Raw genomic sequence first — 17,283 nt, 5'->3', positions numbered from 1 at the left:
ACAGGTACCATGTAATCAGTAACTCATTTCCACGCAGGCAACCTTCTAGTGGTGTACCGAGAATATCATGAGGGACATCAAAGTACCTAGTTTTTATTTATTACACCAATGATGGGTGGACTGAAGTGTTTAGATCAAGTGAGATTTTCCCATTGAAAGGACGGAATTCATTCTTATGGAGACATCTGCATAAAGTTCTTCTAGACTTTTACAGCACTACTTAGAAAAGTGTAGCTTCAGTGGAGTAAATATTCCCCAGGAACCCTCAAAGTTGAGACTCACAGTGGTAAACAGGAAGCACTTTTGTTTGTGCGGAAGTAAGCCCCAGGGTCTTCTTATAATGTCTCAAAGATTTATACTTAATGTATGCTCCCTCCACCTCCTCACACACAGACACACATACACACAGTGAGAACTGAATTGAGACTTGTTGGGATGCAATCAGACGCCATCTATGGCTCCTGGTATGCAGTGAAGAGCAAGCACTGTACTGTTGACAGGTAATGATTGCTGGCGAGAAATAACAAGATATCCAGGGAGAAGAGGCTGAGAAGAATACACTCTTGCTGGAAGAGTTAAGAACAAGCTTCTCATGAGAAAATGTGGGAGACTGTTGAAAAGGGACCAGAAGAACGGAGAACTGTTAAGACTCCACTTTCACAGTTTCTGAACTGAACTTTTGCTCACAGCAGGTGAACGCAGGCTCCCTCCCACAATGAGATTTCCTCCCCTGCTGGTGTGCAGTCTGTTAAGTAAACAGAGACTTTATACTGAGAAAGGAACATTTCTCTATTTTGGCTATGAGTTGTTATTTTTAAAGCTTTATTCTCCAAACATTTCCCCCTATCTTTGTTTGTTTTTTTTCACGAGAAAGAAAATGTGCTACTTAAAAAAAAAAAATTCAACCACGGGACAAGAAAAATTCAATTCTAGTATGCACTTCCTCGTTAAGGTCAACTCACGCTTTGGTGATATTACCCCTTTTGGGTAATATAGTTTTTAAAGTTTCTCTTCTGCCTATGTAGAGCTTTCATGCACCCAGATTTCCATGTCAAAGCAAAATATATTGTGGCAGTTGTTTCCTGGATATTTCAGATAAAAGGCTGATCTCTCCCATGACATCTATGGATCTATCTGTTTATCAATATAGCTATAGCTAACAGTTAAATATAGCGTTACTGTGCGCCATACAGCATTCTAAGCACTTTGTATAAAAACTTACTTACCTTTCTCTGAGAATACTAAGACAATTGCTTCAATACTGATGTGGGTTAAATCTGGGGAGACTGACATTATCTGTAAGAGACTTTCTATGCTTTTTCTGGGGAATGTATCTCCTTGTATTGCACCTGTCTTTCTCCATATCTGCCTCTGTTCTGAATCTTTTTAGAACAAGGACCATGGCCTTCTCTTTACCCTAATGTCTAGCACAATACATAATGTCGTGTGACATTTCTGGTACATAATGGGCTCTCCATAAATTTTGTGTGTGTGTGTGTGTGTGTGTGTGTGATTTTGTCGTTGGTCTTAAGCCTTATGATCAAATAATTTACAATTTTGTGCTGATGGTCTCGTCTCTACTTTAAATCCTTCTAGTGAGTTGGCCAAAGCAACATTACCAATTATATGTATACAGTTCTACAGTTGTGTTTTTTGAATCGCTGTTTGAAAGATAATCCTAACTTACAAGTTAGTCTGACTTAGTAAAGAATTCACAAGCAAAGTTTGCTACTGTCTTTCATGCTGAATTTGAAAAGCATCTGACCTTATAGATGACCTATAAAATGGGAAAAGTATAATACAAATATTTTGTATTTGTGTTATACATAAACCAAACTAAAATACCTTCATTGAGCACAAGGCATCAGTTTAGATACAGGGAATTTTAATTAAATTGGCATAATAGAACCAAAAAGATCAAGTGGACACTGTCACCTGACCTTCAGCCTTTGCCTTGTAACAGGCTAATGAACACACCTTGAAACACAATTGAGTCTGGCTGTTTTATAACACCCTCAAGGGATTTCCTCAGTATTGAACATATTAATATAACCAGTTATGTAAATCTAAATATAAAAATAATCTCCTACAGGTTTTGAGATGACACTTACCATCTCTGTGAAAAGTTGTTGAACGTGACTAATCACATCCAACCATACCTTTGGGAGGGGGAAAACAGTGATAACATTTGCTGAACCAAAATCACCATCAAAGTTCAAAAAGCTGATCACATTCATTTAACCACAAGCCAATCTTATTTAAATCAGGACTGCCCAAAAGAAATGTAAAAGCAGCCATTCATGACCTGAGTTCTGGGTTATGGGATCAATTTAAATATGGTACACATAAAAAAAATGTCGTGTGACATTTCTGTTTTGTAATAAATAAGGCAGTGGCCAATTATTACTCCTTAGTAGCCTTTTTGGAATATGCTGCCAAGTCTGCCCTTTCTGGTCTTCTTAATGCCAGCGAAGATCATTTTTGTTCCAGGGAGATACTTCTTGGGAGTCTCCAAATACTTCATCAGTGTCTCCTCTCTCCAGGTGATGCTTTTGTTCTTGTTGGCACTTATGTAAGAAAATCCAGGGTACTGATTTGTCTTTCACCCAAACAGACCATGGAGAATTGGCTCAGTTTTGTGCTTGTCTCCCTTTGCCATAGTATGGCACTGGGCACACTTCTACACAAAATCTTCTTGCCTTTCTCAATGTCATCCATTTTTAAATTGCTGTTGTATCTGGCTGGTTACAGAGTCTCATGCTCACCAGCCAGACGTCCCGCACTCCTCAATAAATCTTTTTGAATAAATTAAAGTGAAGCAAGAAAGGAAGACAAAGAAAATCTTATTGTTGGAATGCTTTCTTTTGGTGTAGGTTGATGTAGCAGTTTTGAGTCCTAATTCTCTCATTTGGAAAATGGGCAAATACTACTTAGAAGGCAGTTCTAAGAAGTAAAGGAACTTACCAAAAGTACCTAGCATATTTCAAGTCAGTGTGTAAAAGTTGGTTTATCCCATAAAGGTGTTAGGAAAACTGACTAGCTGCCTGGGAAAAATATTAAGCTAAATCCCTGTTCACATCTTACAACAAAGTAAATCCCAAATGATGGTTATACAACTCTGTGAATATACTATAACCCATTGAATTGTATACTTTAAATGGGTAAATTATGTGATGTGTAATTACATCTCAATAAAGGTATAAAAATAAATTCCAGAAGAACAAAGATTTAAACATAAAGGCATGAAAGTATAGTAGAAGGAAACAAGATAATTTTTGTATGTTATTAGACGGAGAATGACTTTTTCAAGAAAGATATAATATTCTAAAGCCATAAATGAAAAGTTTGATAAATTTGGTTATGTAATAATGAACTGTTTTGCAGAAAAAAATACCAGAAACAAAACCAAAAGAAAAACATAATGCCCGTCATAAAAAACATTGAAAGCATATAGGGAGAAAGGCTAATTACTATAATATATAAAGAGCTCTTAAGAATCAATGTGGACTAATACCCAACAGAAAAATATGGCCAATGGTCAGGAGTAGACCTCTCAATGAAGGAGCTTATACCAACATATTCTCCTGTGAACAGATTATTGGTACAAGCTCTTTGGAAACAATAGTTGAACTATTTATCATAATTAACAATATGTAAATCATCTGCCATAGTGATTCTACTTCTAGGAATCTATTCTATAGCTATCCATACATGTGTCCAAGGACATAAACATAAGGATAGTAATTGCATGAGCTGTTTGTAACAACAGCAAAATACTTGAAATCAAACTAAATGTCAATCACCAAAAAAGTGGTTAAAGAAATCACAGCATTTTGTTTGGAGAAAAACTATGCAGTTGTTAAAAATGGCTTATAAATAACTCTAAGGGATATTAATTAAAGACAAAACAAGGATAATATGTTTAGTGTTCACATTTTAAATTTGTATTTATTTCACAAATAGATGTTTGCATATGCCTACAATATTCTAATGTCTTCCTGTCCACCTCAAACACACCATGCCCCAAATTCAGCTTGTGAACAAAAATGTGAATGAGTTCCTTTCACATGTATCATCTCATTTAATTTCTGCAACAACTCCATGCAAAAGATGCTAACACAGTTCTTTCTTTTAAAAATATTACATGTTATGAATTATGTGTCATGTTGTGAATGTTAAATCCTTGATGCCAAGGTTTTGTTGTACAGGGGAGAAGCCTATACTTCTTATAATGATGGAGGACCTTCATCACCTGACCTTTTCCTTCTTTCCCAGATTAATCTGTCTTCTTCTAGCACACTGTCCATAGTCTTTCACATTGCTCTTTCTTTCCACATTTAGGACACTCTTCCAATGACACTTTCACATCTCTGCTCAATGAAATCCTACATTTTTTAAAAAAAAGTGTCAGCTCAAATGCCACCTGGTATGCATATCCTTACCTGTCATCCTCGGCAACATCAATGTTTCCACCCAGCTAGAGCCCAAAGTTTTCAGTTTCTCCTCTACTTCAAAAGCATTTTAAACAAGTCTATCAGACTTGATTGTATTATTTCAAGACCATGAGTGTATTGAGAGAAGCGGCTCTGTTCTTAGTTCCATAACTACCACAATGTCTAGAATATAGTAGCAGATCAATAAATATTCATTGGAAAAAAGTCATTTACCTGAATCTTTATCATTCTTGATTACTCTTAGGTTGAAGAACTCTGACATGGCAGATTTTGGGATTAAACAATACATCTCGCCTAAGAATTTGAAGTGAAATGTTTTATTAATGGAAAATCTGTTTTTGCCTTGCTTTTTAGCATTCAAACAAATGTTCATGCTCTATAAACAGAATGGGATACAATTTGTTTTGTTATAGATTTGGATCCAGTTTTTATGTATGTAAACCTTATCATGTCTTCTGGAAGCTTCTCTGTCCTTTAATACTTTTTCTTTGTATCTTCACAGGAACCAGGGGAAATGTGTAGAGGGCATGGTGGAGATCTTTGACATGTTGCTGGCTACGTCATCTCGGTTCCGTATGATGAATCTCCAGGGAGAAGAGTTTGTGTGCCTCAAATCCATCATTTTGCTTAATTCTGGTGGGTTCATAACATGGGAGAATTTAATGCTGGGTTACTGGAAGAAATACTCGTTTCTATTTTCAACCAGATACAAGATACCTACTACAAACACATAATCATAAATTGAAAGAAACAACCGGCAGACACTTAAAATAAACTATCTTCCTTGTAGATGACTTATGGAGGTGGAACAGCACTAGTCAAGTATGAGGAATGGAAAACAAAAATTAGACATTGAATCAAATGTTCTTTTTGTCAAAATATTTGCATCCTTTCAGATACTGGGGATGTTTTTATTAAGGTAGTACATGTATCTAGGTGTATGTCTGTTGATAGTTAACAAGTAGACCAAGTGATCTTGTTAAGAAATTGTAACCAATTCCAAGCTCCAGATCATAAACGAAGAGGTTTTTTTGGGACAGACTATGTTTCTGATCAAAACTGATTAGCTGAAAAATATAATTGGCTCAGAGATAGAAACACCTGGTCCCAAACCTAAGGAAAATGGTCCAGCTGAAAGAGCCATTTCCATTTGGTTGATGGAGTCTAATTCAACTGTCCATTTTTATTTATTCATTTGAGAGAGCTTAGCTGAGAGCAGCATCTGTTTTTGTTTTTTGGGTTTGTTTGTTTGTTTGTTTTTTGAGTGAGTGAGGTTGGCTGTTGTATGAAGAGTTACTCCAGCTCACCCAGATGGAAACTATGGCTCAGCCTGAATTAGCACCCTGCTTCCTCTCAACCCCCTCCATGTTTGGATGTAAGGACTAGAACTCCAGTCTGTGGGACCTGAAGCTTAACAGTTGGGTCAGCAGCACCATAGACACCCCATAGCCTGGACATTTACCCCCATCTCCAGCCCCACTTTGTTCCTCAGACCTCATTCTCACATAGAAATCAGAATTATTTTGAAGCTCTAGGCCTGATTTAGATTTCGTTTCTTATACGATTACGTACAGTCTCAAACTCCCAATAGTTGAACAAATATTTGTGTTGATCACGTGTGTAGAGAATTGGCACTTCTCTCTCTTTTCAGATGTTTTGTCTTCCTGATGAATGCCAGTCCCTTCCCACCGTCCCTGACATTTTTCTGCTTCTCTTTCCCACTAGTGCTAGTAACCTATATCACTTGATGGTCATCATAGTAATCATTCTCACTTATCAACAGATAAATGGAAATCTGTGCTATTATACTAGACAAGGGCTGAAGTATGGAATGAAGTTACATGAAAAATAATGTGATCTGCACTGAGGAAGTGATTACCACTCCATTCAAGTTTCTGGTTCTACTCACATGCATTGTGCTTTTCATTTTAGTCATGTGTCCTAAAAGGGTCCAGACCCCTTAATGGCTCTTCATGGGATGAGAGTTCTGGGAGCAGTGTCACTCGACTACACAGTGCCACGTCCTGAACCTGCTCCTTCTTTGGTAGAAGGCTGGTACATGTTGACAGTTTTCATGTGAGCAATCTGTTAACTTCAGGGAAAGCAGGCCTATCAACTGTTGGGACTTTCCCCCAACATTTATCAGGAAATAATACCCCAGACAGGAAATGAAATTAGCCGGGAGGTGCATAATCAACAGAAGTAGATGCTTTCATCTTAGTAACCAACAATATTTCCTTCTGATCCATACAGCCTTTTCTTGCATTATGTTCCTATGACTGGGTGTTTTTGTTTTTAATATTATGTAAAAAAAAAAAAAAAAAAAGCCAGACTTTCACCATCAAAATATTGGATTCAGAGACCCAGGTTTTTAAAATCCCAAAGGAAAAAAACAACAACAAAAAACAACTTTCAGCTCTCACAAAAAAGTCTTTTATTAAAGACTGGCACCAGAATCTGAAAACAGTATTTCCCACTGCAGGATTTGGACCTCCAGTTGACTCCTCCTCGCACTAGCTAAACTTTCCTACTCTGTCCTTGTCCTTTCTCCTCATTCTCAGGACCTGCTGTGAGCTTCCTTGTACTTGAAGGGTTGGAACCCTGTTTTTGAAATACAAGGCGCTGTATACCGATGGAGTTTCCAGTTGTCTTTTTCATGAGATGTCAGGGTGGCAGCTTGTCTTTTCTATCAAGAACGGTGCTGCTGACTCAAGAGCAATCCCAAGAGAGAAGCTGTCTCCCAACCTGTAAAAACTGAAATCACTTTTCTCCCAAAGTGAGCTGCGTTTTGGAAAAGCAGATCTGCTGCTGAGCACAGCCCTTAGTGTCTCATATTGTTCCTGCAAAACAGAATCCAAGAGGATGGGACTCTGAAACAGAATGGTATGGGACAAGAGCCTTTTCCAGAGTGAAAAAAAAAAAAGGCAGTCATATGAGGGTTACCATCATCACCTCTCATGAGACACATTACAAAGTGACTCTAATTCCTGGATCTCTGACAGAAGCCAAGCTGTAAATAATCCAGGAAACCTGAGCTAGGAGATGCATTTTTGATCCCCAGGAAACAAGACCTCAGTGAATGAAAGAACCTTGGGTTGTTGTGTTGAGACTCCTCACCAAAGTCTGAGAAGGATGTGTTTGCATTGGCCTTAACTTTGGAGCAGAGGAACAACGGGGACTGAAAGTTTGTTGTGAGGATCTGCTCGGAATGTCTTTCTGGAAGTCTTGAGAGGGTCTCCCAATTGCCAAAATTTCCATGGGAAGCCTTCTTCACAGCTGTTTGAGAGTGGGAGATATTCGACATGATTTCTGCCTCATGTAGAATAGTTTGTTACTTTGCTTGCAAAAGCCTGGAATCATCCATAGGACAAACGCTGTTTGTTTTTCCACTCCCCACCAAAGGACAGAGGCGTTCCTGGTTAATCCAAAAATGCCTTGGCAAAATCAATGCCAGCTTCAAGGCATTCTGAGAACTAGCTGGACAGAACTCAAGAGCAGGGCAAATGAGAACAGAGCAGATGAGCTCAAAGCCAAAGGCTGTGAGGGAGCAGCAGTGGGAGAGGAAGCTGGGGAGGGAGCTGGAGCTGAAAGGGGACCCGGAAGGGGGCTCTGCGCCTGTGTACACTATTCCTTCTGCCCAACGTGACTTCCGTTCTTCTTTATAATTCCGATACATCTAATTCTTCCAGCTTCATCTCAAATCTCTTCTCATTCAGGAAATCTTGCTACTTACTGCCCAAGGCCATAATGAGCTTCCCGTCTCTAGACTATTTTAGTTCCTAGAGTCAATACCATACTATCTAGCATTTGATCAGTTAGTTGCCTGATTTCATTCATGCATTCAATAATTTCATTCACTTATCCAATAATTCATCATGTATTGAATTCCCACTATGCACCTTATAATACCAAATTCACAAAAATGAATGACATGGTTTTCTTTTTTGGTTTCGTTTTCTTCAGTTTTTTACTTTAACTAGGTTGTTTCTTTATGCATGCATGTCCTAATTTCCCTATAAATCATTAATGTGTGTTTTTTTTGTATTCTTCACAGCTTTTGGCCTGTGAACTCTCAACAAATCTTATACCATTCAGTCATTTAATAGAAGCTTATTTGCAGGATATTACCAGGAGGACCTGGAAAATCCTCATTTTCTCCACACGGTTCCTACTGTTATAAAATATCATCCTTTTCAGTATACTCTAGATCTAGATAATATCAAACTATTAAATGGGGAAAAAATAATGCCCATTTCCTTGGGTTATTGTGAGCTAAAGGGGAAATTGTATATAAAATGCCTAATGCAGTTCATGGAACATACTTCTCATCGTCATTCATGAGACTCTCTGGCTTAAATGGAGTTAGTTCATACCTTTTTTCAATATAATTAAGTGCTTTTAGTTTAAAGGCCTCCTGCTAGGCTTAAAAAAGATGGGGGACTGCAGTGTCATAATAGCAATAGAGAGCTGTTCCCCTGAGACTTTGTTCTTGTGCATTTATACTCAGAGAAATTTTAGAGCAAGATTTGTCTCATGGATAATAATTGATGGTTATTTGAACCTTGATATTCATTGACCTCAATGAAAACTGAGCCTTTGCCAATCACTGGTTGTTCCTCCATCACTGCACTGCTTCTCATTACCCCGTTGCCCCCACCCCATATGTGATCCTCATAAACCTCTGAGAATCCACTTCCATCCAGAAGAACAGTACCCCTTTTGTGAATGTTTTTCAAGACTCAGAAAAATTCGCAAGTCAAAGCTTAATACGTAGAAATCTACAATCTCTAGAAAAATGTGTGGTTTGGCCTTCAAATTCCATTTAATACTTATTTCTACTCCTTCTCTGGACTCCTTTCTGACCACAATTCTTTCTATTCCCCAGTAATTCCGAGGAGCGTTACACACTTCACTCCCTGGCACCTTTATCCAGCTGGTTCTCTGGAGAGCCTGCAGACCCCTGACTCAGCATCTCTGTTCTCTGCTAATAATACATCCTCTTTCCTCTCCTGACTCACAAGCAACTCCACTCACCTGAAGTCTTCTCTGTGCCCTCTGGACCCCTGCATTTCCTTCAGCAGACCCTTTTGTTGCTCCTGAAATATCTTATTCTCTAGAAATGTTGTAGCCTTGATTACATGTTCATCCCAAACTGACCTTCAGACAACATTTCTCTGTCAATTGATGGAATCATAAAGAGGAGTTAAAGAGCCCCAAATCATAGGGGGCTCTTTAACTCCTAAAGTAAAGGAAAACTAAGGTAAAGTTAAAGGAAAACAGGATTCAGAGAGAATCATGGCAACATCTCTAAAGTGTGTACCCTGGTGTTCATGTACAGGAATGGGGGTACGGAATGGTGAACAGGAGCATATACAATGAACATAAACATAAACACAGTGTCAACTGTTGTCTGTCATCTAGTTCTGCTATGTTTATGTAGTGTGTCTTGTCGTATTGGTGCCTTAACGGAAATATGCAGTGCTGAAGCTGATGACATCCGTTTGTTTTATATGTGTTCAGCAGAGGCCACACTCTGGCCAGGCAAGCATTAATTTCATGATGAATTATGACAAGCTCTCATCACAAAGAATATTTCCTCTGTCCAGAGCTGAGTTCCTGGTACTCTCTCCATTAATTAGTAGACAATTATTTACAGCATTTACATTTTTAAGTTTAGAAATAAGACAATGATTCAGAGTTCCCATATTTAGATGAAAGGACATTATAAAAACATATTGACTATAATCATGGAAGATTATTAAACCTCAACAGTTGAAGGTTTCTGACAGGAATAGGTCTTAGAAATTGCAAATAGGTACATTGTCAACTATGCCTGTCTTTGTCACAGTGGAGAAGATTTAATTATATTATCTCTTGAGCTGTTTGTGATGCCAAGCTTCCTCTCCAGGGAGCCTGCTTATTGTCATTATTTTGAGATAAATGGCACTTCATGGTTATTAAGTGGTTCATCGTCTCCTTCTCTTTGGCTGACTGGATTCTGTAGGCAGTCACTCAACTCTAGCTTTTCCCTGCTACCAACTTCTGGTGTGACCTAAGATAAGCCTCCTGGGATCTGTTCATTTCCTAAAAACTTGGTGTGGCATGGGCTTTGTCATCAGAGAGGCCTGGCATTCAAGAGAGGCAACTCTGCCACTTACTTGGGGTGCAGATGGGGTGGGGATGCCCTTTTACATGAGACTCCTGTAAAACAGAAATACAATACCTAACTCACAGAATTTTTGTGAATGACCACATAGTTCCTGTCACGTAATAGATGCACATAACTGTTATTTTGCTTTATCTATGCTCTTGGAATACAAAAACCCTGGTTTTTATCTCTGTGAAAGAAATTCCTATGATCTTCTTAGCAGGTGATAAATTTCTTCTGGCAATTCTGAGGTGAGATTTCACTCTTCCCATTTGGGTTTAAAAGATTGCATTTTCAGAACAAAGATGTCCTGCTGGTAAATGGAATAGTCTCAGGCCCCAGACTGGGGCATGGGATCCTGCATTGCACAGACCTCTTGCAGTTTCCAAGGAACTAGGGGAATCAACCAAGTACCAATAGCCTAGGGAAGATGGGAAGTCATGTGAATTCCTGGGAGGTGCAAAGGCAGCTGCAGTTGGGGAAGTAGGAATTCTTGCAACATTCTGGATATTAGGAGCAGTTTTCCATTCTTGTTGAGAAACTCAGGGTCAAGAGCAGCTGCTTATCATTTTGTGTTCTCAAGAGCATGGACAAAGAGGGAAGCACTCCTAGGTCCTCGGGTCAATGACCATGTTGACCTGCTTTCTCTGAGGCCTAGAAAGTATGCAAATAGGTATTCTTAAATTTGAATAATATATGGACCCATTTTTTAAAAAAACAAATGCCACAGACTCCCCCAGTGCTGACTTACAATGTTCTTTGTATTATAATTTTACTTAAATATTAATAACCATGTTTATTACTTAAAGGGACAATGGAGTATAAACTCCATGTTTGTAGCTCTATAGAAATAAAAATACAAAACCAAAACAAATTCACCAAATACAAACCAAAAGGCAAACTGATAATCATATTTTGGCAGAAATTGAGTTGCTCTCAGCACCATGCCTGGGGCTCACATCTGGTCTGCTGGTCTACCAGGCTCAGGTTTCCTACCACTTGCCTGCATTCAGAACAACCCTCAAACCTTTGTTTGCATATAGAGTGCTGTAGCATTATCTGGTTTTGGCAAAAGCACGTCATTTATGTATTTCATTTGCTTCTGTGCTGTATTTACTTATCTGAGATACTTAAACTGTAACTGTTAGATTTGAAAGCAATCATAAGTATGGGTGAGACATAAGTTACTTAGAAAAGGTGATATGGATTATCTAGACGAGTGTGTCTCAGTATTCCACACATTTCATTCATCGGGGGGGGGGGGGGCTTTGAAAAAACTCCTCTAGAGCTTCTGATGTCATTGGTTCAGAGCAGGGCCTGAATGTCAGTATTTGTTTAAAGCTCCCATAAAGATTCAAATCTCACCAGGGTTGAGAACCATTGATTTAACCGATGCAGGACATTCTGATATTAATATCATATTGATATTTTTAGAATATCATTGAGATAAAAGCACAAAAAATTAAAATTCTAAGAGGCAACTATAGGACCTTTAAGAATCCTTCTTTAAATCTCCGGAGCATGGGAAATCTAGTTTGAAAACTACTAGTGTAGATGATGAAAGTTCAGCTAAGTTAAATAGTTCCTTAGTATATTATAAAACAAAGCATTTGACAGACTCTGCTCATGCTCAGAGCTGTGCCCAGCACTGGAGGACACACACGTGCAAGATCTTTTTCTGTCACACACTGGGTTGGGCAGGGGGCACAGATAATGAACTAGTTGCTTCAATACCATGAGATAAGGGCTGTGATAAAGGTAAGCACTGAGTATCTCAGAGACACCACATTAGGGTCTTTATATGAGGACTGCTTTAGCTGAGTCTTCAGAATGGGTAGGACTTAGCTAGAGTCAGAAGGAAGGCAAGGGGGAATGTTCTGACTTCACCGTCAAACTAACAGTGAGTCTCATCCAGCCACTAGACCTCTCTTCACTAGCTTTCTCAAATGGAAATAATAATTCTAAATAGTCCTATTAACTGAATAGGTTTGTCATGGCATATCAAGATAGTTTAAAATATAAGCTAACTTCACCATTACTGTTACAGTCTGGTTTTTTCTTTTCTTTTTTTTTTTTTTTTTATAAGGGAAAATATTTAGCAATCTAATAGCCTACCAAGATTTTGGTATCAAGATTTCCCTGTTCTAATTAAAAGACTAGAACTACACTCAGGCCCTATATTTGGATAGGCCTTGGACGCCCTTCCTCTGCCCTTATGCCTGGCATACTGAACTATAATCTAAAAGTGTGTTGACACTTGAACCAACAAAAACCATGGGAAAACAACAAAATCTCACCATTTTTTTTAGCTCAGAAGTGAAATAAAATATCTTTTTTTGATGGGTTTTTCTTTCTCCACAAGATACTCATTGAAACAGTAAAAGCCATAATAGAATGTGTATGGTTTCCTGCAACATTTAAGGGGAACATCATCAAGTTTTGAGTTCAAGCCAAACCTTCCTGCACGTAGCTCGAAGACCATCCTCTGGGCCTAACCTTTCAAGCGCAGCCCCATGGCTCTGTCCAACTACTTTTGTTGGGTTGAAAGAAAGATAGAGAAACAAACTCCCTGCTCCAACGTCCATCTTCCCCTGGACCTCCCATGGTGTCCTTGAGTGCTGCTTCTGCTTCAGTTTCCTTCAACTTTCCCCCGGAGGGCATATGGTGACTTTTGTACATTGAGGTCCCTTGAGCTCCATTTTCTGAGTTTTCATTTTATATCTACTTTTTAGGTTTTCTTTATTTTCTGGCATATAAAAAAAGACAGCAATACCCCACTGAACTGAGGGATACCCATGGCTTTAAAAGCTACTATTAGCTTAAGTCCCATGTGTTGAGGATTTACTACTTTCCAGGCATTGTGTTAAGTGCTGGAAATGCAAAGTTGCCTTACGTGGCCTTATCTATGGAATGGAGAGAGTAGTAGGTCCTGCGTGCGGTCCACATGAGGTGGGGCATCTGGCCTGCTCCCTGGAGCCTAGGGGCTGCTCCATCCAGGGGACTCAGTAGTCATCACAATAGTGATAATAGTAGGAGTCCTTGGGAAGGCAGTGCCTATGTCCAGGACTTCATGGTCTGAAGATAAAGACAGATATAAAAAGAGAGCTATTCTCTTTAAAAATAAAGTTGTGATTACAAAATATAAGATGTTTAATTTTCATCACTTAAGGGTAAATATATATATTATAAAGGAAATAAAGAAAAACCTGAAGTTAACCAGCTATGTGGACGTTTTGACGTATCTTACTGCAATACGGAATAGGGGTTAAGAGCCAGAGACTCTAGTTCCCAGTTCAAATCCCCTTTCTGTTACTTCTCTGAATTGTATGACTTTGGACATGTTGCTTAAACCTTTTGTGCTCTGTTTCCTGGTCTGTGAACCAGAGAATATAATAGTGCCTACCTGTTAATACAAATAAGCTCTCGGAACAATGCCTACTTAGACTGATACTCAATTTGTGCTAGGTACTATTATTTTTCTTTTCGTAGTGTGTGTGTATATATTCATACGTGTATTTTTGAATTTTAGTTAAGAGTATGCACATCCACTTTCTTTAAAAACAAGATTTTAAATTGCTACAAAATCATTCGTGAAGATACAACATCATGTATATATCTTTTGCCCATTTTTGATTATTACTTTGGATATATTTCTACAAGTGGATTTGCTGGATGAAAGAGTATACATATCTTTAAGGCTATTTGGAGCATATTGCCTATTGCTCCAAAAAGCTTTACCAAATTACATTCACATAAACGTAACCTTACCATGCAAAGTGGTAGATAGAGGTGGGAGCAAAGTGCTGGTGAGTCAGAGCAAGCTGACAGCTCCCTCCCACCCAGATACTGCCTTCAGCTGTGAAAGGCCCAGAGTCAGGAATTTCTATCACATTACTTCTATAATGTGATAAACATCACATTATAAACACCCCAAGCTCACCTCTTTTGGAGCAAATTATCATCTGAGAATTTTGTCTGATTATTTGTAGAGGGGCTTGTTATATTAATTTTAAATTTTATAACTTGTACAGACGTTGTGCTGGCGAACTGCTCTTTTTCCAAGCAGTCAGGGTGCACAAAGTGTTGGCATTTTATGTCTTACCTTCTGCCTTTGGTCTCTTACCCACTGATTTTTTTTAAAAAGGTGATATTTACAAAGAGACAAGATGTTGAATGGCAGGAAATGCACCTCCCTTTCAAAACTCTTCTAGGGAAGGACAACCTGGCTCCTCCAATGATTTCCTTTGCTCTGGGTTCTGGAGCTTTGTATCATTGACATGACCTTTCCTAGTCAATAGTGAGCTAGTAGGAAGCAACTTACCATGTGACTCCATTACCCCTACAGCCCATGCCTTCCCTAGTGATCAAGGAGCTGCTGGTTCAAAGAGCACTCTGTTTAATCCGTCTGAGACCCCCAGGATCACATGCTGTCTCCTCTCCAAATTCTTGCAACTGGGCTTCACAGTATGGCTGAGCAGGAACCCCAGGAGGGGACTGGCAGGAACACTTTGTTTCTCTTTTAAAATTGGCATCAACAAGAGTAATGAATTAAACCCAGAATGCAAACCCATTTTCACCTTGACAGGCGAAGCATCTGCCCTTTCTCTTCATATAGCAATGGTACCTTTTGAATGAGATAACATGAACTTCACATTTAGTGAAAGCCAAACACTTAGCACCTTCTAGTAAAACCAAATGTTGTGGTTTCTTTGCTTTTAAACTTGCAAGTCCTTTGGGGACAATGTGTTATCAGTCTTTGAGACTGATTTTCTTTGGTGCTTAGATGTGTAGCTCAGGTTGTGGATGACCTATCAGAGGTATTTCCAGCTCAGAAAATTGTTCTCAGAAGGTTTAGTAACAAATTTGTGAGCTCCACTTCCTGCCAAAATGGCAAGCCTTGAAAAGTTTCAGAAATGTAAACAGCCTTCAGGATGATAGAAGTATTAGGAAAACAGTAATAATGAGTATTCCCACAGCAAGCTCCTTATTCCTTGGAATATCCATTTATCAAGCTACCTTTGTCTCATCAGTCCAGGCACTGACAAAGCTTGTGAAATAAAAGGAATGAGAGGGACTTTGATTTTGTATTTTTAATAGCATTTTCTTCCACCAGATTATGAAAGTCATATATGCCCAAGGCAGAGAACTTGGAAAATACAGAAAACCACCAAGAAAAATAATGTCCCATGAAATCATCAACTTCACGACACGGAAGTAATCATTGTTAACATTTTGGTGAAAGTTCTTAATTAAAGAGGCATTTAGACGATAGTTGTATACACCAGCACTCCCTTTCTCCATCTTGCACTCTGTTTGGAAAAGCTGGCTGGCTGCTAACTCATTCCAGGAAAATTATTAGTTTTCTCAAATATAACAGGTGGCGAGTCCATTGGCAGTCATTTCTAGCTCCTCACAAACCTTGAAGTTAGGAAATTCTTTGTGTAGCTTCTGAGCACTGGGGCCGGGACTGGGGTATATTTGGGTTCTAGTTCTAGCTCTGCCGCATATTTACTGATGACGAGGTGACCTTGGCCAAGTCCAGCCTAGCTGCCCTGCCTGAAATCCCTTCCAGCTCGAGCATCAACTAGCCCCAGTTCCTTAACCTCTCTTAGCCTGTTTACCAATGATTCAGATACTTGGAGTGTTTTAGCAGGGATGTTGTTTATACATTAAAAATTTTAAATTTTATTTATCAATAATCTATTTTTGTAGAGCAGTTTTAGGTTCACAGCAAAACTGAGTGAAAGGCACAGAGGTTCTCATGTATCTTCTCCTCCCCGCCCCACACACAGAGCCTCCCACACTATCAAAATCCTGTACCAGAGTGGGACGTTTGTTACAACTGATGAACACACGTTTACAAACTATTATCATTCAAAGTCCATAGTTTACATTATGGGTCACTCTTGGTGTTGGACATTCTATGGGTGTTGCCAAATATATAATGACATGTATCTGTATTTATAGTGTCTTACAGAGTAGTTTTACTGCCATGGAAAACCTCTGTGCTCTGCCCATGTATCCCTCCTTCTTCCTAACCCCTGAAAACCACTGAGCTTTTTAATGTCTTCGTAGTTTTGCCTTTTCTGGAATGTTATGTAGATGGAGTCTTACAGTATAAAGTTTTTCAGATTGGCTTCTTCCACTTAGTAATGTGCATTTAAGATTTTTCCATGTCTTTTGATGGTTTGATAGCTTATTTCTTTTTAGCATTGAACAATATTCCATTATCTGGATGTACCAGTTTATTTATCCATCACCTGCTTTAGGACATCTTGGTTGCTTCCAGGTTTTTGCAGTTATGAATAATGGTGCTATAAACATTGGTGTGCAGGTTTTTGTGTGGACATAAAATTTTCAGCTCCTTTGGGTAACTACCAATGAGCATAATTGTTGGATTGTATAGTAAAAGTATGGTTAGTTTTGTAAGAATCTGCCAAATTGTCTCCCAAAAAGGCCATAACATTTTTCATCTCTGCAAGCAATAATTGAGAATTCCTGTTTCTCTATATCCTTACCAGCATTTGGTGTTGTCAGTGTTCCAGATTTTTCTGTTCTAATAGGTGTGTAGTGCCTTTTAATTTGCAATTCCTTAATGACATGATGTGCAGCATCTTTTTATGTGCTTATTTGCCATCTGTGTATTTCTTCTTCAGTGAGGTGTGTATGCAGGTATGCCCA

At 38.7% G+C, this 17,283-nt stretch overlaps 1 protein-coding gene across 1 annotated transcript in view; it reads left to right on the top strand.

Moving 5' to 3' along the window:
- Nucleotides 1–17,283, top strand: part of ESR1 (estrogen receptor 1) — a 362,043-nt gene that overhangs the window by 328,476 nt on the left and 16,284 nt on the right. The window contains exon 7 of the mRNA XM_081044705.1: nucleotides 4,957–5,090. Within this exon, the coding sequence (XP_080900831.1) occupies nucleotides 4,957–5,090 (134 nt within the window). The remainder of the gene's footprint in view (nucleotides 1–4,956; nucleotides 5,091–17,283) is intronic.

Source organism: Rhinolophus hipposideros, assembly GCF_964194185.1.
Source record: "Rhinolophus hipposideros genome assembly, chromosome: 3".
Classification (NCBI taxonomy): domain Eukaryota; kingdom Metazoa; phylum Chordata; class Mammalia; order Chiroptera; family Rhinolophidae; genus Rhinolophus; species Rhinolophus hipposideros.
Note: the sequence above shows the minus strand (reverse complement) of the source record. Positions and strands in the feature narration are given on the sequence as shown.